Source organism: Netta rufina (assembly GCF_964035555.1).
Source record: "Netta rufina genome assembly, chromosome: 11".
Lineage (NCBI taxonomy): Eukaryota > Metazoa > Chordata > Aves > Anseriformes > Anatidae > Netta > Netta rufina.
The window spans coordinates 8,382,884-8,405,543 of NC_140134.1; the positions used below are offsets into that span (position 1 = coordinate 8,382,884).

At 36.7% G+C, this 22,660-nt stretch overlaps 1 protein-coding gene across 2 annotated transcripts in view; it reads left to right on the forward strand.

Moving 5' to 3' along the window:
* USP3 (ubiquitin specific peptidase 3) overlaps nt 1–22,660 on the forward strand; it is a 44,182-nt gene that overhangs the window by 2,481 nt on the left and 19,041 nt on the right. For both annotated transcript variants that reach the window (XM_084293082.1, XM_084293083.1), the window contains exons 2-3: nt 13,924–13,984; nt 16,382–16,513. In XM_084293082.1, coding sequence (XP_084149208.1) covers nt 13,924–13,984; nt 16,382–16,513 — 193 coding nt within the window. The remainder of the gene's footprint in view (nt 1–13,923; nt 13,985–16,381; nt 16,514–22,660) is intronic.

The window sequence follows — 22,660 nt, forward strand, 5'->3', positions numbered from 1 at the left end:
TTCCTGAGGAACACACTGTTGAATGTTGTGGAGATGCACTGTTGTACAATGGAAGGGTGTTGCGTTTGAAGCTGCTATTCTGAGGTTAGCTTTACTGAAGTTAGGGAATTGAGTAGAGGAGCATGTGTGCCTGCCTGAATTGCTCTTTCGGCCTAAATTAGCTCTCGTAGAAGCTACGTGGCAGAGTTGTTACGGAGGTTTTGTGATGAAGGAAGAGGTTTTGTGATGAAGGAAGACTCTTGGAGAACAATAAAAGGAAGCACCAATCACAAGTGTGCTGATGGGAGTAAAAATGGTTTTGCTCCAGTTTAAAGAGTAATGGTCAGTTGTTCATTTTAATTTATCTTAGAGCTCCTGTGATGTTGCTGGTATATAAGCACCTCTTTGGAGGATGGCATATCTTCCCCTGAGTATTTAATCCTGTCAAGAGTGCTCTGTACAGTAATCAGTACAGAAAGAAGCATGCTTTTGCTCTGAAGAGCTTGAAGGCTGTCAAAAAGGAGCATAGAGTGCCTTTTTGGAGATGCAGGGGCAAATCCTTTGTTGTTGTCCTTATAATTGGGCATTTAAGAGGAGAGGAGATGAATATATATCATAGAAATTGTACAGAAACTGAAAATTGCTTTTAATCAGTGTTGTCACATGTAATGCTGCATGCAGATGCCTGCTAATTCCAATTGCAGTGCAGGCTTTCCATGCACTTTAATTTCTGAAATTTCTGCTGAAGTTGGAAGCAGAGTAGCTGGAGGCGTTGGCAAGACTGTAGAGTGTCACAGAATTTGTCTGATGTGCCACACCTTTGGTGCTGTTGTGCAAATGGTGTAATTATGAAAAGTACTCTGGAACAGCTCAGATGTGGTATTTCTCAACAACTTTTCATAGACTCGTGAAACCACAGGGAGCTAGGCCGCACCTAAGTAAGATTGCAATCTTCTAAGCACACTTGTGCAAGTCTAGAGAATTTTGCCAACTTTTTTCCTGCGTGGTCGAGGCGAACTCACTGGTTATTTGATGGAGAATTTCAAGGTACCTCTTTAGAAGAACAACTGCAGACATAAGTTTATGTCTGCTGAAACAGAGATACAGTGAGTTATTTTTTCCAGGGGAATTGTGCTTTTGAAATACGCTTTTAATGATTGTTTCAGATCACTGTCCATCGAATACCTTTTATTTCATAAGTAGCAAATTTTGTTAGATATTGAAGAGCAATTCTGGCTGTAGAGCGGTATTTCCTGCTAAAGCTAAATATATTTGCCTGACATCTGTTTCTTGGATTCTAATTTCTGTTGAATAAGAACTGTAATTTCACAGTTGGTCAGAAGCATATATTGTGGCATTTGCAAATGTCGCTGGGACTATAAAAAATACAGAATAGAGCAAGCACTAGGAAGCCGTTTGAGGCCTAGTGAACAACGATTATGGTAAATATCTGCATGCTGAATTAGAACATTTTTTCTGTTTTCAGAGTAATTTACAAAAAGGCATTGTTAGTTCAGAATAACCTAAAATGTTACTGAATACTTGATGTATACATGAGAGCAAATGGTTTGGGCCGAGTGGGGTAACTTCTGAGAACGAGATTGTTTTGGGTCAGACTGCTTTTGGTGATGTCCCCCAGGTAAACTGGGTGCCCTGCTTTATTTTTGTTGGGGCAGGCCGTGCTCTGGCGGCTTGTTGGACAGCTGCTATCAGTGCCAAAACAAACGTGCTGTAAAAGCACAGGTATGCAGACTTTAACCATCTCAGCTTTCCTTTCTGTCTCAGCTCCTTGTTTCTTCTCCATCTCCACGAGTGTTTGTCCTTTTCCTTTTTCATTTTAATTACTAGAGATCCTCCCTTCATCTTTTTTTCTGTTTTTAGTACAACATGGGAGGATAGAGAACTCACTGAAGGTGGAGAGGGGTAGGTAGGACCTTCTTCCTGTGACAAATTATTTTCAGTTTGCAAAGTGTAGACTCAGGGTAAGCTAGTGGGCAGTGTGTAGACATAATACTCTGTTTGTGAGGGTTATTTCTAATTTTTCCCATACCTGAAAATTGAACTTGACCAGGAAATTACCAGATTTATTATGAAATTTATTATGAAATTTAAGGATAAAATAACTATGTAAAAGTTTAAACTTTTTTTTTTTTTTTTCTCAAGTCAAATTTTAAAGTTGAGTGGCATTTCTTTTATTTCTCAGGGTGAATGCAATGCAGATATTAACTCTTCAGACTTCATAGGCTGTTTTATCTCCTGATATTCATTTTTTATTTTTGTTAAGTAAAGTTTGTTGATTTGGTTTGTATTGTTTTAGATTAGGTCTTGTTTTCATTAAAACTGTGAACATTTTTTTTTCCTATTTGAATCAGTTACTGATGTATGAACTAATTAACCATGGAGGCAATTGCTGTCGTAGCCTATGTGATACAGCATAGCGCTTTGGAACACATTTTGTCAGAAGATGGATGTTTACTGAGGTGGGATAGGAATCTCAATTTCAGTCACATAAGCTAGACCTAATTTTTCTTTTCACTATAGAAAAGAGGAGTCTCTGATTTCAAATACTTCGTATGTTTAAAGACATATTTGAGTCAAAAAATGTTAAATTCATGGTGGCTAATATTTTCTAGGTTTTCTTTTGAAAAAATTCTATTATACTCAACAAAGTCACACTTCATCACAAAATTTGAATGTTAGCTGATGAAAGGGACTTCTTCAGAGGGGGGTAGCAGTCAAATACCTAATGTGTTGCTTCTGTTTAGAAACCAAATCTCTAATCTTCATGTATATTTTGAAGGATAAATTTACTTCTGAGTATTCTAAATTATTTCATGATCTAACTAAACGCCAGTATTTTGAAATGACTCTTCAAAGTGCACCATATGGTAAGGAGACAGGGTGGTCTGAGGTGTTTGGGAAGTGAGATATATATGGCATACACACGTATGCAGGACAGAGGCTTCTGTGTGCATGGCAAACTCTTGACTTACCACAGATTAGCTCAAATCTCATCACAGATGGTTTAAATGTAATCAGGGTAATAATTTTCACCTTCCTTGCCAAGCCCTTCAAGATGTGCAGGTGTTTAACAAAAAATCAATGTAATATTCTTACTATATTTTATTTTATTTTATTTTATTTTATTTTATTTTATTTTATTTTATTTTATTTTATTTTATTTTATTTTATTTTATTTTATTTTATTAACTGTGCATGGTTGTGAGGTGCTACGGCTGACAGCATTAGAGTAGTGAGATTTTTGTTACGTATGTGTCTGAGGTTCTTAGAGTGAAAGTTTCAGACATGGTGTTTAGAAGGAAATAAAGCTTTGAGGCATCTCTAACTCGGTCAGTGCTGCTCACTTTATTTAGTAACCTGTTCCTTTGCTGCTTTCTGTACTATTTCTAATAAATGTTCATCACTTAGGTGAAGAGCAGTTGAAGGCCATGCACAATTGCGATAATCAATGGAGGTTCAAAAATGCAACTTCCTCAGAAATTTAGATCTGAAAAGTAGTTAAGGCTTTTCAGATATGTATTTTGAGATTATTGGAGGAAACAATTTTTACTGTAGAGTGGATTAGAGTAATAACTGATAAAAACATTAATTGCTTTATGGTGTCCTTGTTAAGGGGGCAGCATAAGATTTTAAGTCCTTCATTTCCTTAATAATGCGAAGGCTTTTAAACTGTTGCTGACACTATTTGAATGTACTTAGCATTCAGCAATCTTAACTGGTATGTCAAGGCAATGCTCTTCCCACCCCCCACCCCCTCCCCCTTTGGAATATCTATCTAATTTTGTATCTTGTAGATGTAGCTGTGAAATTGTTTTGACAGATTATTACCCATTTGGATCTAATCACAATAACCACAGGCAACCTGGCCAAATAAGGTGATTCTTCTGCAAGTTAGCTTTTTCCCCCACAAAATACTGCCAGTAGACAGCTGTTTAATATGAAAGTAATGTGATGCTGTCTGGCTGGGGATCCTCACCAAAACCAAACAGGTGGATACTGATTTTAAAGGTGAGTCATATGTACATCATCTGGATGCTGTGTGAACACAGGTGTCCACTTGTTCATGTCAGGCTACAGGTGCATGTTCCCAAAATAGCTGTGGCCCTTCTGGATTTTTTTTTAAACATTTGGTTCATAAGTTTTTCAGTTGACAATAGTTTTAGTTTTGTCCACTGTGCGTTTGACTTCCTTTTTTTTTAAATTTCTTTTGCTCAAAGGGATGGTCAATAATGAGTCTTTTGCATAGTACTGCAGAAATAGGCATTAAATATTGGTGCTAAAAATGAGTAGATTAATAACTAGGGTATATAAAGAAAGCAAGAAGCTTTCTTTATATCTTTCCCCTCTTTTCCCTCCTACTTCCATCTTGATTTTTTTTTGGCCCGAGATTGATTGTTAACCGATTCAAGATTCTTTTCCTTAAGGGTTTGAAAATTGCATTATGCTGCTCGCTCTGCTCTGCCTTTTCTGGCAGCTGTCTGAAAATGCGTAATTCATTTCTGTCTTGCTCTAATATAAAGATGGAATAACTTTTTTTGCATTACTATTATAATGTAGAACAATATCTGTTTTCCTGTGAGAGCTAGTATTAAATTTTTAAATATATACATATATATGTGTGTCTATATTTAAACGTGGATACCAATTAGTTATCAAAGTAGCCGATCCACTAAAAATTGGTTTTGGACTATAAAGGAAAAGTAGAGGTAATAGTTCTCATAAAAACTCTCTTGGTCATGATTGTTAAGATAAAATAAATATGCTACTGATGTGTTTGTTTTTTTTTCCTTTTTTCTTCTTTTCATAATGCATGTTTTCTTACTGTTGTTTTCAGCTAGGATGTGATTTATATGGTATAGGCAGATAAATCAAGCGTTGACATTTGACTCGACATATGGAAAGACTACATAACTTAAATATACTGCATTACTGTAGCCTGAGAGCTAACTTTGTCCTGTTTTATTGAGAAAGCCTCTATGCATATGATTGGTAATGCCGAGGGACCAATTTTTTCTATTTTTTATTTTATTTTACCATAACAGAGGAAGCACAGCATGCGCTGTGTCTTGCTGCTATACATGATCTGATTTTTTTTTCTTGAGTTCGTTTAACCACTTCCTCGGGAAGTGACGTGTCTGTTTACACTGATTGAAAAAAGTTTTCCTTACCCGTATACTTCTCCAGTACTGACTTAAGCATACAGGCAAATCAAAAAGCGTGCATTTTTCCACTTGCAAGTTTTTCAATGTGAAATTCTGGTTACATAACGAAAACTCTGAACTGTAAGCCAGTGTGTTTGAGTGGAAGTTGAGAGTTGAATTAAACGCAGAAGAAACTAATCACCTTGTTCTCTGACAAACATCCCTCAAAGTTAGAAATGTGGTGGGGGCTTCAGTGACCTGTTTTTCCTATGAAAAATTGTTTACCTACCTATGTTTTGTATTCTCACTCAGTTGCTGTTCAGTATGTTTGAATTAGGTATGTTTTTCCCTTGTATGTTTTTCCCTTGTATCAAAGTAGTTCACTGTAACCATCTGTGAAATTTCTTACACGAAACTGAGCAATGCTTTTATTTAGTGACAAGGAGTAGAAATACCACATTATGCATGAGCACAAATATTAGTTGATTTTGTAAGTTCACGGATTGCCACAAAATGACTCATCTGTTTTCTCTCTAAAAACTTAATCTTTCTGGTTTTGGCTAGAAGACAAAGGCAAAAGAAACAAATTCATTTTCTCTCCATATCTTTAAGGTGAGGCTAGCATCCTTCTGTCATCTTCAGAGCTTGTTTGAATTCTTGTACATTTGGATGTGATTTTAGTTAGGCTGTCTTGATACAGTTATGACTTCTGTTTATTATGCATCTCTTTGTTACAAGGGTATGCAACGCTGAAAGAATGGTTGACGTTTTTATATTGTTAGCAATGCCTACCAGAAATCTTGTTTCCTTGTAAATTCTCTTGCTTTGATTTAAATGTAATTTAAATTTAATCTTTTTTTTTTTTTTTTTCCTCAAGCATGTGGGTGTTAGCTGATTTAAAAACATGGTTTTAAATAGTCCAATTAAAAATAATCTCCCCTTCTGTCTGGTTTCATTTTGACTAAATCCTTTTTTTTTTTTTTTTTTTTTTTTTTTTTTTTTTTTTCCTAAAACAGGCAATGGTGTGTATCAGATGAACCTTACTTAAAAGAAGATTGTTGAACAGAAGACTTACTTTCCTAGTACTAAATAGTTTAAAATAAGATCAATCCATTTATGAGCTTCTTGTAATAGGGCAGGTAGGATAGAAATAAGAGTTTTGAGTGAAATTAAGTTTGAAAACAAATAGGAATGTTTTTTTAAAACCTAAACAGTAAAACAGCTGGCTTTTAAGTTCTAGTATGTTTCTTGTTTTCAAAGACTATAATGTTTCTTTTTTATGCTTTTTCTTGTCTAGGATGGGGCTTTATCCTACTCAGAGGTTTGAAAAGTACTTTTGTAACATTTTTCTTTTTCAGTTGCTTGGTTTTCATTACGGTTAATCATCTGGAATTGACTAGCCATAAGTTCTTAGAATGTGGAGCAGATACTTCTACCAGATGTGTATGCAGCTTAACCCTCCCCAGACACCCCCAAAAACCAACAACCATTGTCATTTAACTCAACATTTAATTTCTGGAACCTACATATAGATTATACAATAATGTTAGCATTCTGCTGTGGCTCTGTGCTTCTGTGTACATTAGTGCCTGTCTTGTCCTACAATTTTACCAATACGTGTACTGATTTTGGTGTTACGGAACCCTTCTGAATGTAAACAGACGCTAGTGTCACATAGTAAGGCTTGCTGCATATATGTTCCTAGCAGCTGCCCTTAAGCACACATTGCTTTCAAAAGAATGCAAAGTCAAAAAATGGGAACACAATCAGCTGTGTTAGTAAATGTGTACTTGGTAGTAAGTAACTTATATTACCTGTAATGGATATTTTTATGTGCTGTCAAAGTACTGGCTTAGCTTGGAGGCCACCTGTATTTTTTAAGGCTTCTTTGCTTCTGCTGACAATGTGATTTTTGTCAGTGCCTATTACAGAGAGTCCTATTACATGCATATCCAGATTGGCTGTGGTCTTCACTGATGTTCTGGGATGAGGGGATGAGTAGGCCTTCTAATTTTCGCTCTGAGAAGCTGTTTTATTTTGTATGCTGGTTTTTAATTGAGTTCACAGGTCAGAGAGCAAGGATACACATGGCTCTGTAATGGTGTGATTTGAACAGTTCATTTTAAGTGGAAAATCTTTGGTTCCAGTCTCAATTTGAACAACTGAATGTTTCATCTGGTGGATTTTGAATGTAGAATGCACAGGTACTCATTGCTGCAGAGCCTGCTGCAGGTGCTAGGCTGGCAAAAGTCATGCTTGCTCTCTTCTACTGTCTCCCCAGACTGCCGAGTAACTGCTTACTCATGCTAAATGCCATCTTCAACAGAAGAAATTGTCAGTGTTCCCTTAGTGCTTAGGAGCAATCTGGAGGGAAAATCTTCCAAGGGCAGGAGGTGTGCTTCTTAAACATAGGCATTCACATCTTGAATGAATGGGGATTGTGTGTAGGAAACTCATGTGATTCAATCACTCCTTGGAAAGTCGTGGCTGCATCCAGAGGGAATTCCGCTCAGTTCCAGGGGTGGGCAGAGCCTTGCTGCGACCCCAGCATGTAACCCTGAAGGAGCACTACCCAACACCCTGGTCTCCTTGATGCTTCCCATGGGCTGATAACTTGAACGCTTCCTTAGTTAGAATACTGGCTTTCATTGTTTCCTCTCTCAGATGCCTCATACTTCTTATGTATTGCATAGGGGAAGTTAGAGGTAATTCAGAGCCGTTTTGGCAAGTCACCCTAACAGTGCTGTGCAGGGGGCTGTGTCGGGATGGCTTACCCTTGCTTTAAGTGGAATGACACAGGTGCCTAAAGTGTTAGGTCTAGTAGGCTCAATGCTGATCTGGGCTGCTAAAATTCTTTTGGCAAATTATTTGATATCACTTTCTCCATTTTTTGTCTTTAAAATGGAAGTGAGTTCGCTGAGAAATGCTCTGAATCTTGTGACTGAAAAACTTCCTATTTGAGATGTAGTTTGCAGTATTTTGGTTAAACTTTAGTGCAATTTGTATTGCCTCCTCTTGCAGTAATTTCCCAGGATTTTTGGCTTGTAAGTTTCTCCCACCTTTGGTTCCAGCTCTTTGGAGGAGGCGCTTATTAGCCTGATTTCGTAGGCCTGATGTGTCACAGACAGAAGTATCATGTTTCACAAAGTAGGGCTTTCACTCTTCGGTATGTGAATTGTTGCTTCTTTTTTCTTCAGATGTTGTTAATGGAGGCTGCCCAGCTCTTTTTTTTTTTTTTTTTTTTTTTTTTTTTTTTTTTTTCAGTATTTGTCAGCTTGTTTCAGGAGCCAAACAGAACAATAAAGTCTTGCTATAAAATCTTAATTAGGGCAATGAGAATGGGGTTAAAAGCATGGGGAAGGAAAAGCAAGTCTGTATTTCTAGAATACTGAAAAGTATTCTTGTTTTTTTGGGGGGAGATGCACATACATGTGTCCATACACACAGGGTGTGTAGCTGTATAAAACATATATGTGTTTGTGACCAAGTGCATATGTTTCTGGGACAATTTGTTTAGCTTAATATACCAGTACAACCACAACTATGTAAATATTACTCCTTGTGCAGATGCTGACTGGAGTACCAGCGGCCTTTTTCAGTTTAGCTCATATCAGCATAGTTGACCTATTTTCTGTCAATATGTGACTGAACTGAACTGAAGAAAGGTCACTTAGGCTAAAGATATTTCTGGGCAGTCATTATGTTGGTGTAATGTAACCATATGATTATACAAGTAAGATTTTAGTGTTTGTAGAGTTCCTTTGGAGAACAAAGTCTAGGCTATTTTGTAAAGGATACAGAGAGGACTGGGAGTAGTTTAATGCCCCTAATCTTGTTTCCATTCAGCGTGCTCTTAACAGAAGGACCAAAATACTGTTCTTACTGTGCTGATATTCTGTGGCCTTTTCCTTAGAGATGTAATAAAGGGCTATTTTAAACCTTGGATGTGAGCACAAGCCTGTAGTAGTGATGGCCTTAGGTCAATTCTGCTGCCGTTACTGGCAAGTAGCAGGTTTGCAGTGGTCGTGTGGCTGCTCTGTTGCCAGGTTCTTGGTGGACACTGCATCTTGCAGGTTTCTTAACTTGGCTGCCTTACAGAAACGGCTTCCTGTTTGTCTGCTCTTCCTGCTTTGTTTTTCTTTTGCCAGTTTCTAAATTATGCAGTGTGCTCTTCAAACAAAACTGTTAGTTTCATGGGTTGTTCATATACTTCTATGTACTCGCAGCTTTTTCACAGTGGAAATGTGCGGCTTTGTTCTGTAAGGAATACAGCGTTTGCCAGGAGTGTTCTTGCTTCGCAAGCCTGTGCTTGGAGTCTGTTTTCAATAAGGAAAGAAACAGTCAAGATTCAGAAGTACATATTTGAGGGTAAGATGGGGTGGGGGGCCTTGTTATGAGAGGGCCAAACTGATTAGCTATGTCTTAGTCATTCTGCTTGATACAATGGCATGGACATTATTTGTTAGGATGGTTTGCAGGAAGTTTGAAGGGACAGGGATTGAGGGAAATCTGTAATGCTCCATAGTTACGTATCAGTCTGTGAAGCAGTGTTTGATCTCTGGCTCTCTTGGGGATGGACTGATACTCCTCTTCATAGCAGAGGGGTTTGTAGGCTGTATAACAAATGAGTATTCAGATTTCACTGGGATAATTCTGTAAAAGATGGTATTTTGCCTTGCTATTACATGAGGAAAAAAATGTTTCTACACTTCTGAATAGCCTGATATTGATGTGAAGTGGCAAATGACTCACTGTTTCAGACAGCGTTGTGGCACTGCAGATTTGTTTTCCCTTTTCTTTTGACATGTTAGTATTATCTTTGCCTAACCACTTGAAGCTATTCTAAAAATACAGTAACGTTAGGGCAGTTGGTAACCATTGCAGAGGCACTTCAGCGCTGGCAAAGAAAGCGCCTCGTGTACCTTAGCTTGTAAAGTACTGAATGAGGTGTAACAAACACAGAACTTTTTTTATGTGGTTAAGATGTTTGTCAGACATATCAGTGTTGAAAATTTGGGGTTGCTAATGTAATGCAGATCTCTTTTTTTTAAATAGTGCTACAAAGAATCACCCCCCACATCCTACTTTAAATACTAATGACTGAGAGAAGTAAAGATATAAGGACCTGTACAAATAGGTTTGAGAGTCCTTCCTCATAATCCTTAGTAATTGCCTAACCTGAAAGCCCCAAATGTGCAAGTCTGTTTTAATGGCGAAGTTCCAGGGCTGTGTGATGTACTTCGCATTGAGAAGGGGTTTGATGTCAATCTGCATCTCTTGTTTCTGATTTACTCTTAAGCCTGTGCCTTCATGTCAGCATTACATTTGAGAAGAATAACCTGCACTTTCTTTACACATGAAGCCTAATTTAGATTATAAGCAGTTCTGGGCAGTGACTGTCCTTGTGCTGTGCTTTCCACAGGGCCTGTCTTGTTAGGGTCCTGACGAATGGCTAAAGCTGCCAGCCTAATTTAGTTTATAAATAATAAGGAACAGACAGTAACTGCTTCAAGATCTGGATTGAGGAATACCTAGAGAGCCAAGCTGTAATGCAGGTATCTACTGAGCCAGCCTCAGAGAAATACAGAATGCAATCTTCAGAAACCTTAAAAAATAGAAGTGTGTAATCCTCACAGAGCAGAGCAACTGTAGGTCACCAATTTAATACTGGCTTCTATGTTTAATCTTGGTGGGAGTCGCTTCCATGTTATTTGAGTTCTTTGTGGGAGGAGATGTTTGTGCAGAAGATAAACTACGCAGTTCTAATGTGATGCAATTGGAGTAAAGTTCCTCCTAAAAGCTAAAGCAAACAAATGAACCGTCTTTTCCTTTTCTCTGATATGAAGATGGAAAACTTTAGTGACCAATATTATTTGGCAGTGTGCAGTCTGTGGGCTTGTTTGCTGGCCTTGTGCAGAGCACTTAAACCTGGTGTGAACTCTGCAGAATGAATACAACCTAAGTGTAATTTAACACTTAATAAGCACTCAGTGTTAAAATTAAAATATGCAAATGTGAAATTATAAATGCCTGCTGTATAGTGGAAATTAAATGTTTGCATCTTGATTCTTTGGCTTACTGGTTGAGAACCGGTTCCACCCACAGATGATAACATAGTGAAAGCAAAGATATTATTTGCAAGATGGGAGATTTCTGCTGGAATTTTAGTCCTAGGAAGGCTGTCTCATGTTCCTGGCAAGGAAAATGTCGAATAATGGTAGTGTTTTCTTCATGTAGCACTTACGGAACTCTTAAATATCACTCTATATTTAAGTGCATGAATGGTTTTGGCTTCTGTTTCCTTCTGGTTAATTTTTTACTTTTCAGTTTCTGTAATTTACAGAAATAAATTACTAGTCAAGCCAGACTTGTGATCCATTTTGCCCATGTATACCTGATGATGGCCATTTAATGTCTTCCCTTTCCCTTTGTCTTCTGTTTGCCAGTGTAGAATGTTGATTTTCTGAATAAACTTTTGGTCAAATTTGACAAACTTCTTCCTTGAAGCGTAAGCCAGAACAGCTCCACTTGGCTCTCTGCTTTCTGTTGCAAGACTACCATCACAGTTGTGGGAACGATCAGCTTTAGAAATGTGAAAGCTTATTGCTGAAAAAACAGCAATAGAAAATGGAGGCAGTGTGAGCAAATGTGTTTCTCAAGTAAAATAACTGCAGCAATTAAAGAAAAAATGTTCTGGAGTTTTTACCAAAGGGCTTAAAGTATCTGCTTCAATAAGACTTATGTGGAAATATTGCTGGTTTACAGTGCAGAAATATTTGTGCTTTTTCCCAGTGAGCATAGTAAGACTCCTCTTCTATGGACTGGGGCTGTGAAGTGAAATACAACAACAATTTGTCATAATAAATAGAAACCATAAAATAATTCTCTAAGAAGCAATGTTAGCTCAAAGCTAGCTAGCTTAGTTAGTTTATTTTTCCATCTGACTTAAATAAAAATCTCTGAAAAAGTGTATTAGCTCTTTTAAATACCTGTGGTAGTAAGCTTTCTCCTGTTTGACCCTCTTCTTGCTTCTTTCTTTTTTTTAGCAGGTAATTTGATAAAGAAACTTCTCTTGGTTTTGTTAGCTTAATTCTCTCTGATACTATTTGATCTTACCAGTTTCCTGGGTACCATGGTTTGTAGCATGGTGAATTGACTTCTGAGTTTTGCTAGCCATCCCAAGTTGACCTGGTCAGGTGATGCTGCCCCAAAGCAGCTCCTGTGCATGCCTCAGTTTCCCCAGTTCATTTCTCTGAAGCATGCCTGCAGACAGGGAAGGCTGTTCTCTTCTCAAGCTTTTCTGCACTAAATAACAGTGCAAATAATTTTGCATGTATGCTAGGATTTAATCCTCTTCTTTCTGTTCCTTCTTCACCCTGCCCTTACAGACCCTGGTGCTTCTGATGCTTTATTCTTCCTCTGTGACTCTTTTGATTGGCACTTATATATATGTATAGACAAATCAGGTGGCATTGTACCTTGTAATATTTTGGAGATAATCGAAGTTGTCTTTTTAATTGTTGGTTTTTGGCCTTGCAGAAGTGCACTTAGCATTTTTCTTTCCTCTTCATATTAGCTGGGTATTTGAAAGTGTAATGAGATTTTTGTAAATTTTGTGGTAATGGATAGTTGTTAACATTTTTACTTCATTCAAATCTAAGCATTATGTATCACAGCATTCCTCCTTCGCTGACATGATCCAAATTGGGATTCTTCTAGAAATCGAGGAATCAATATTGATTTAATTGTAGTTACAAAATTGCTATTGTCTATAAAGATGTATATACTTAATCTTGAGTTGACTAATGGAAATGTTGATTTCCCTGTCTGTTTCTCTGTATTCTGCCTACACAGATTATTTATTGTGTTTGTTTTGTTTCTAATCTGAATTTTAGAGACTTTGCTGCTGTGTTGGGGTGGGAGTCAGAATATCCAGTTTTTATGACTCCACCCTGGGATGGTACTTCATCTTCTAGTATCTGCTTTTTTTTTTTTTCCCAGTTCTTTTGCTTAAAAACATCCGTGTTTAATTTGAAAGTTAATTTTTCTAGACTACTTAGAAGACTTAACTGAAAACTTAGATAACATTACAGTTATTTTCTGATGTCTTAAATGGATTGCAAAACATAGCACTGTACTACATTGTAATCATTCAGCTTCATGTGTGTGTCTGAAATGGTGAAATCCTTATGGATATGGCCTTTACCAGCGCTGCTGCATAGGAATATTATATAAATGGTGTGGATTATCATGTGTTACACTATTATTTATTCTGTGTGCTTCTTAATAGATCAACAGGCTTTCTCACAATCTCTTTAAAATGGCTTCTTGTACATGTTTTATGAAACAGAAGTGAAGAGCTGTGGCTATTTTTTTTTTCTGTGTTCAGTGGACTGCCTTATTAAAAATGAAAATAAGTGTTTTAAACATTCCCAATGTTTTTGCAACTTGTGCTTCTGATACTTTTGTATCATATCTCAAAATGAAGTAGACTTTGTGTAGATGGAATACAGACAAAAAATGTAATTTTTTCTTGTAAAGAAAGAGGCAAATGAATAGCCTGTGGCTAAGACTCAAGGTCGATGTGCTTTAGTGTCAGTAGCTCTTCAGTCTTTAGTCTGTTAGTCCCTAATATGGGTTAATAAATGTGACTAGCTATTTTATGTAACTGTGCTGTAAGGTGGAGTCAGGGCAGACCTGCTGCTAGCACTCAGGATGTGTACAGTAGATAACTGTAAAATCAGAGCCAATTCATTTGATGCTTTTTTCATGTCTTTTGTAGTGTGCCGGTCAAATAAAAGTCCATGGGTCTGTCTGACGTGCTCGAGTGTCCATTGTGGAAGGTGGGTACTAAGTGTTAGTTTGAAAAACATTTAATCAGACCTCTACTTTCTTCCCTTGTTGCTTGAATGAGGCTTTTTTTTTTTTTTCTCAAAAAAAAAATCTTGAATGTCCTGTAATTCGTGAAAGAAACCTTCATGATATTATTTAACATTATATGCATATGCTAAACACACTTCTTTGCTACCTTGCTGAGAGTCCGGAGAATACATTCAACATAATTTTTTTACAAAATAAAAGCTTGTGATGAATGTGATTGATCAGCTCAGAGAGTGCCTAGAGAACAGCTAATTCCATGGACTGTTGTTAGCTCAATTCAGTAAAAGATGTTTCTATTTTAATAAGATAAAAACAATAAGAATTCTTGGAAACCACAAATCCAAATTGGGTACAGCTTACTTTGAGTAAAATAGCAACTGTTCAGCTTAAACAGAAAATACTGTAAATGTACTGCAGTGTTACTTTGAACAAAATAATTATCTTAGCATGTAAGAACCATCTACCATTGTACTATTGCAATTCCTTCAGAGTACAGCTGATATGTCTATCAGTTGAATTCCACCAAAAGAATTTGTACAGGAACGATACAGCCAATTTTGTTGTTTATATGCCAGAGAATTTGTTGGTACTCTATAAATGTTTGAGATGTGCAAACTAGTGAGGATACAGTCAGTGTTGACATTTAGACAGTGTCTGAGATATGAGCATGTTTTCATCTGTAGGGTAGCACCTGTGTTGGTATGCTTTTATTCTGGAAAATCATCACTAAACTTAGTTTGTCTTTAAAAGTGGATTCAGTAAAGCTCAGGTTTTACTACTTTGATCAGGATAGCAATGAGTAACTGCAACAATTTTAATAATATCTCTCTCTCTTATTCAGAGTTTTTTAGTACAAAAATCTTTTTTTCCCCTCTCTCTCTTATTTCTTTTACAAATTTATACTTGGAGAGAGGCAAGAGAGTGGAGCTATTTCATAGTATGTGAAGGTGTAAAATAAGTGGTTTGGACTGTTTTATTGATTTTGTTACCAGTCTTTGCTATTACTGTCCACCTCTGACTCTGTGTGCAGTTACTTGGCATTGAGTCAGTTATGTATGCAGTTTGTTTTGACTCTTCAAACTGCTCCATCCTTAGAACTGAAAATAACTGAATGAGAAGAATGTGATATACCTTGTAATGGGAGCACTTTTGATCTTGCAGGTGCTTGAATGCAGGCACACAGCATATCCTTCTGTTCAGATAATGTTTGAAATCAAAGGAAGCTTTTCAGGTCTTCACTTGAAGTACATCCTCCAGGTTAGAGCCACTGGGAACGTTACCAACCATGTTACAGTACCAGAGCATTTCTGGTGGAATTAGCTTTACAAACCTGTCCTTTACACTGTTAGGCAGAAAGGCAGCTCCTGTAGGCATGACTGTCTAGTTTGGATTCTGCCAGCACAGTAGTGTCTGTAGCCACATGGCTTCATTGCTGTAACTAGCACAGCACGTTAGCAGAATTGTCTATACTTGCATGTGAGAACAAGTGTGGAATAGGGAGACCTTCATGTGGAGCACATGCAGAGTTCCTAGTAGTTAGCATTGCTGATTTCAACAGACAAGAAGTAAGGGAGGGGAGGGGGGAGGGAACACACAACTAAAAGTCACCTGAGCCGATCACTTCTAAGGGTTAATGACATTTCAGTTGATATTTAGAGCTCTTACATTTGTAATGACACTTTTTTTAATCAAAGATGCTTACATTTCTAGATATGCCTTAAATTTCAAGTGTGAAAATACTCACTGTATCAGCAAAAGAGCTGTAGGATTTTAATTTCTTTTCCAGTTATGTGACCCCACGCCCTAGAGTGTTTCAAATTTATGAACTTCATGAAGCGTAGAATGCTGTAATATTAAATCATTGTCCCAGAATGGGAGGGCTTAAAATGAATGTGCTTTCATATGGGAGCTAGCATACTGTTAAAGTAATCACAAAAATGAATAGTGCTGGGAAGAAAAACAAAGTAGACCTGTAAGAAAAGTATATGGGAAAACAGCGTGGAGAACTAACCATGTAACAGGTTTGGAAAATGGGAGCTAATGTTTTTCTTAGTCATGAAGGTCTATCAGTCTGGTCAAGGCCCAGATACCGGGCTGTGATACAAGAATGCCAGTTTTTGGTTTCTATGAAGAAAATGGAAAAATTAATTTGGACAAAGTGGGAGAGTAAAGGGTTAAAAACTTGAAAAATTTAGACAACATTTTTACATAGGTAAATTGCCAATTTTCATTTTTGTGTGATACTGGATATGTATTAGGTTAATGTGTACTTGCTTGTTTGTTGTCCTTTTTTCATTGAGTGTTGGTTAAGTACCTGTATACGAGTGTAAGACTTTTTTTCTGTTTTACATTTATTTTAGATATGTGAATGGCCATGCAAAAAAGCATTATGAAGATGCACAGATTCCTATGACCAACCATAAGAAAACAGAAAAACAAGAGAAAGTTCAGCATACTGTGTGTATGGATTGCAGTAGTTACAGTACATACTGGTAAGGATTTCAGCACTGTAAGTTGACAACTTTTTGCATACTGGAGGGTACAAACTGTAAACGCCTGTGAAGCATTATATTACACACTTTTAAGCACTAAATCTCTTGGCTGCTTACAATCCATTATGAAATAACTCTGCTTTTGCATGTGTATTGTAGCATGGATTGCAGCTACACTCCATTTTAAATGGCTAAGCGCAAACTTTTTGATATAAATATACATAGATTAGAGTTTGCTTTGGAGAATGTTGAGAACCTATCGTTCCATTGCAAAGACTACTGTTCAGTTGTACTTACTCCTTTCTGCAAGCTGGTTAGCCTTTCATAGGTCCTTTAGTCAGAATATCAAAAAGTAATTTACTATAGATCCTTCCTCAGATGTCAATTTGAGATGTGTAAATGTGTGTGTTTTTTGGTTTGTTTGTTTATTATTATTTTTTCCCCAATGTTTCCTTTCTTTACTCTGAAAGAAAGGCCTGTTTCTGTTGATGATTGGTATAACCTGTTTGAGTTTGGGAGAGCGATGGATCTTGTTTGGAAGCAGCATCAACTTCTTTCTCAAGATTAAATAGCAGAATCACAGAAGTGATTCTTTTAACAGAAGAATGGCCTGGGTTGATAAATGCTATCAGTTTCGTAGAGAAAGAAAAGAGCACTGTTCGTGGAGGTTTAATAGTTATACTGGTAATATCAGGTTCTCTACCATCCAGAGAGCAAAGACTGGAAGCCTTTTGAAAGGAATGCTTTTGTGTATTCAGCATCTTCCCATCCTCTTCACCTCTGAGCAAAACTGTTGACAGCTGCTTCTCCTTTTCCTATTATCTTTATGGATTTTCAAGTATGTCAGTACTTGTGGGGTATGGCAGAGCAGGTTTTAGACAGTGCAAATCTTAGGGAAATCAGTGTTATGGTCCTATGGTCCTGTAAAATTATGTAATATGCAGTTCCATTGATGAGTGTTATTTTGTTTAAAAAAATCACGTCTTTGTGTACTTTACTGGGGAACAATCTATTAGCTGCAGTTTGGGTATCCAATTTTATGAGGAATACTTCTGTAACAAATATTTTTATCCCTTGCAATTAAAATTGTACTTATCTCACCTGAAGAAATTTTACTTGCAACAACTCAGAAGTTATTCAAACGGCGTGTGTAGCAATGACAAAAGCTGTACAGAAGAAAGTAAGAGTATTAAGAGAATGTGGGAGTAACTTTATGATGTATGGGGATTTTGCTTCTACTTACATTTTATTTAAATGACCACCAATTTTGCCTGCTCCTGTATGAAAACATTTTTTTTCTAAGTAATAACATATGTATGTGTTACCAGCATTGGAACAGCTGTGGGAAATTCCAGTTTCCCAGTTAATGCTATTAACAACTCAAGTTCTATGTTGTTATGTTGTGGCTTTTGTTTTTTAAATATAATCTTTTAGTCACGTTGGAGGTAATAATGTATGCAGGAATTTTAGAGGGGTTTTTGAAATCTTGATTATATCTCCATTTACAGTGACAAATAGTACTTATGCCCAGTCTGCTAAAACTTGCTGAGGCTTGACGAGTTACACTAATGTGTCAGAGCTCTCTGCTGACCTCATCTCAAACCCAATATGGGCATTACAAATAATAATACTCAAACTGAGGACTATGAGATTTGTTACTGAAATAAAATACATTTGTGAGGACTAAGTAGGCATACACGTAGGAAGCTCATTGGTGTTTCACAGCATATTTGTAGTAGGACAGAAGTGGTTTAGCATATGATGTCTTTTTCTGCTGTAATCAAAGTAGAAGCCTGAGTCATCTCTGGCTGAACTGGAACTAATTGTAAAGAGCTTTGCCTTGGGCAGTTCCTGTTACACTAGCAAATTACAAATCTCCTGTACTAATGGAAAGCTGAGCAAGTTTCAAAAACAGTACATCTTTGCTTTCATTAGGACATTTCAGTTTCTTCCACCTGGTAGAAAAAGATACCCGGATTTGATATTACACCCAATTTTTTTATATTATTTTATTTTTCAGTGGAAATAAGCTTAGACGTAAAAAGATGAAGCAAAGAACGTTTAGACCAATTTCTGCCCCTTTATTTCAGTCAGTCCTGTAACAGTTGCTATCAAATAATGCCCGCCAGTTGAAGTAAATGGTTGGGTGAATTCCAGTCATAACTAGCTACTGTGGAGATTGAATTTTCAAATGCTGTTTGTTAGTTTTTTTCAATGCAGATGTGAATCCAGTAGACAGTGGTATGTTTATGCAATGATGTTGCTTTCAAGACAACTTTTATTTTAAGATCAGCATTTTATACAAAGTAATATGGGTAACCTCAGTAATTTGAAAGTCAAGGAAACACAATCTTAAGACTTAATTAAATTTTGCTTCTAGTGTAAAAATAATGGTGATACTTCATTGCACTGCTTTTATATTTTTAGATGCAGAGATTTGTTTAAAACACAAATCTGAGTAGAAAACTCTTGTTCTGTTTTTATCCTATGGATTCTAATTTGCTCTTGTGATAGTAGCAGAAAGCAGGTCTGTATGGGCTCTGTTAGAATAAGAAGGCTTTTAATTTAATGCCACCTGTTTCTCTGGCAGTCATGAGAGCGCAGTCTAGGGTTTGTATTAGCTATCATTGTCAGTCCAAAGGGAGAAAACGCCATGTGACTGTTCAAACATGGTTTATTGAGTTTTGTATCTAGCTCATGTGCATTCTCATTATAAACCGAAAGCAAAGCGGTCTTCTGTAATTGCATTTCAGTGTGGAAGTCTAAGCATGTATATTTTCTTGTACATGATCACAGGCTTTCAACATGGCTTTGAAAGGAAAACATGTCAATTCCCAAATGATAGGAATTATTTTTTATTTTTAATATGAGGTGAGGTTTTTATTGCATTTATGAATTTTGTTAGGTTTTGAGAAACACAGACATGCTTGAGGGATCAGCAAGTACTGGGCAAAATAAGGATTTGCTTTCCAGAGGGTTTTGATCTTTCTTCTATATCCTCCTATTTGCCTTTTAAATCTTCACAGTAGAAAAATTGAGAAAGCATTAATCTTTAATTTATTATGAGAAAAGGATGCTTTTCTTGATTCTTTGGTCACGTTTGAGACTGAGGAAGACTTGAATTGCATTGTTTGGCTGGTAACCAGCCTTTCACTTAGTTCTAAATTACTAAGCACGAAGAGCTTACAAGGAGTACAGGTCTTTATTCTCTTGAGGCTATTGTATGATGCTTTCTTCTGCTGTTCTAGCTGCTGGTATTCTGTGTACACGAGTAAAGTGATAGGTGTAAGAAAACCTGCTTTCAGAAATATATTTACTGAAGGAGGACTCTTGTAAATTTGTTTTCTCTGTGCCTAGTGAACAGACAGTTGGTTAGCACAGAAAGAGGAAGGCTGCCCTGTTTATGTATTTGCATAATATGTTTCCCATGTTCATTTAATCCCAGACACAATTTGTAGGTCAGATTTCAGACCTATTAGCCTCCCTGTCATTAATGTTCTCCCCCCAAGAGCTGATGTAAAAATATCTAAGTGCCACAGTCTTTAAAATTTTCTTTTTGTTTACTCTTTTTGTAATGGTTCTGTTTTTTTTTTTTTTAAAAAAAAGACTTACTGTGCTAGCACGAGTGACAGAAAATGAGATTACTTAAACTGTAATTTTGTATTCTGTAGTCAGTGAAAATTAAAGAAGGTAAATGACAATTATGATGACAGTAAAACTTGAGCTCTTAATTTAATCATATCAGGTGTTAACACAACTAAGGAACCAGATATTTTTTTTAAATATTATTCTTGTCCTATGATTCCTCTAATCAGGCTTTTCAAACATACTGTGAAGTTCTGTGACCTGCTGAAACCGACAACATTGTGCATAAGTGTTCCCCAGAGCAATGCATACATTCACTGGCTTGCTGCCTTTTAAGCAGCAAAGGTGGCCAGAAAAGACCAGGCCTTGGAGTTAGCAGAGGTGCTAAAAATAGACAGTGTATAGAGAAGAAAATACTGTGCTAATACATATAAGGGACCCTCCCCAAAGGATAGAATTTGTTCTGTACGTTCACCCTTACAAGCATATTGTAGAACTACTGAATGCCAAAAGATGTGTTGTTAATTTGTGATAATCCTGAAGATCACAAATTCAACATCTCTTTTGAAAGTCAGCTTTGCATATAGGAAGCAATCTCTCAGCAGTTTACCTTTAGGGTGTGTAAAAAAAGTCTAAACTCCTTCCTATGCTGTTGACTTTGTTTATCCAGAATAGATTGGCTGTTTTATTTCTATTGGTAGTGCTGAATCCTCAGTGCTATTAGGTATGTGTTTTAAAAACCTGCCCATTAAAAAGAATTAAAAGAGGTTTGTCTTATTTTTAAGTGAATTTTAAAATTATTTTTCCACTCCTGCAAGTACCCTAAGGTGGAGGAATGTTTAATGATATATTTAGTTTTATTCTTCTATCTCAGGGAAAGTGCTAACTTGCAATTTTATGTAAAGATGCAATTATTACATGAGGTCAGATTAAACACAGGGCTAACACGATATTTAGGGAACAGGAGCAAATATTAAATCATCTTTTGTACTTGTAGCAATAAGGAGGCTTAGAGGCTTTCAGTGAGCTTACATCTGCTTTTGTTACGTGTTTATAAATGTAAACAGCTGATAATGCTGAACAAGTCTGCGTAAAACTTGACTGCAAAATAAGTAAGTTTACAAACTTCTTCCCCCCCCCCCCCTACTAGCTGGATCTGTGGTGAGCTTTAAAAAAAAACAAAAAAAACCACCTTTATTTGCAATGGCTATTTTATGGATTCTTATGTAAGATCTTGAAGGTTATAACTGCTGTGTTCAGTGTTTGGAGAGCTGTATTAAGTTTCTCTTTTCAGAGGAAAAAATCAACAGAGATCCTGAGCAGACTGTTCCTGCAGACCCCTTTTAGTGGAAAGGGACTTCACTTTTTTAACTCTGTAGTCATTTGAAGAATTCAGTGTTTGAGTTAACACCAACAATACTGTTGCTTTTGAACTACATTACAGATTTACATGTATGCAGCAAAGAATATTGTAAATTCCAGTTGTGCCTGAAGTTAAGATAGCTTCATTAACTTGCAGAGTGTGAATCTGCTCCAGCAGAGAAGTAACCTGAGATGATGAGGATGTATTTCATATTTGAGTCAGTCCTTTGCCAAAGGAAAATGAGAGAAATAGCTCAAGTTGTGATATTAAGCATAACCAACGTAAGCTAATTTTCTTCCCAGAAAGAGTTCAGTCGCCTGCCATCCTTACTTCTTGGGAAGCTTGAAGTCTTTGTAGAACATCATAGAATCATAGAGAGTTGACTTCTGTGAACTTTTTCTTAACTGTTGTTTACTTAGTAATTGTGAATGTTACCTTTAACATTAATTTGGTGTTTTTGCTTACAGCCTGCATCTGTAAATATTTTTTTTCCAAAGAAATTTGGTGATTTTTTTTTTCTATATGTATATGTGTATGTTTTCTATATATACGTGGAAAGTATGATTTGCACAGAAGAAATCTGGCCTTTTTCTGGCCTCCTAGTTGTAAGCAGTGTAGCTAGCAGCTCTGGAGCTGCTACATTCTGTTTTTGCAGAACTAGGTGTTGGAATGCTGGGCTATGTGCTCCTCAAGTTAGCTGCATCAACAACTTGTGTTACTAAAAGCATCCCTATCACAGTGAAGAAAGACTGATGCAGAACACACACACATATATATATACACACATACACACATATTTAAAAAAAAAAAAAAAAAAAAAAAGACTTTATGTATTTAGTTGAGATCCTTGGTATGCCAGTGATGAAAACACATTTGTTAGAAATGCTTGTGGCTTGGTTCTTTAAAATGTCACTTCTGCTCAGAGGCCATTTTGATTTGGCCTTCACTTTACGTTCATTTCTATGTAGTGGAGGCTCAGTTTGTCTTCTTTCAGCTCAGTTACATTTGTACATGCAAAACAACAAGTTTTATAAGTGTTGCTGTATTTATAAAAACTGTGAGAGAATTAAGTCATATTTTTGGCTGGAGCATGGGTTGTGAGTTGCCACAGACTCCTCGTGTGACATGGACAAGCCATGTCATCTCTTTGTTCGTCTTCCCTGTTCTTTTTCCGTAGCTGAAGCTTTTCCCCTGGGTAT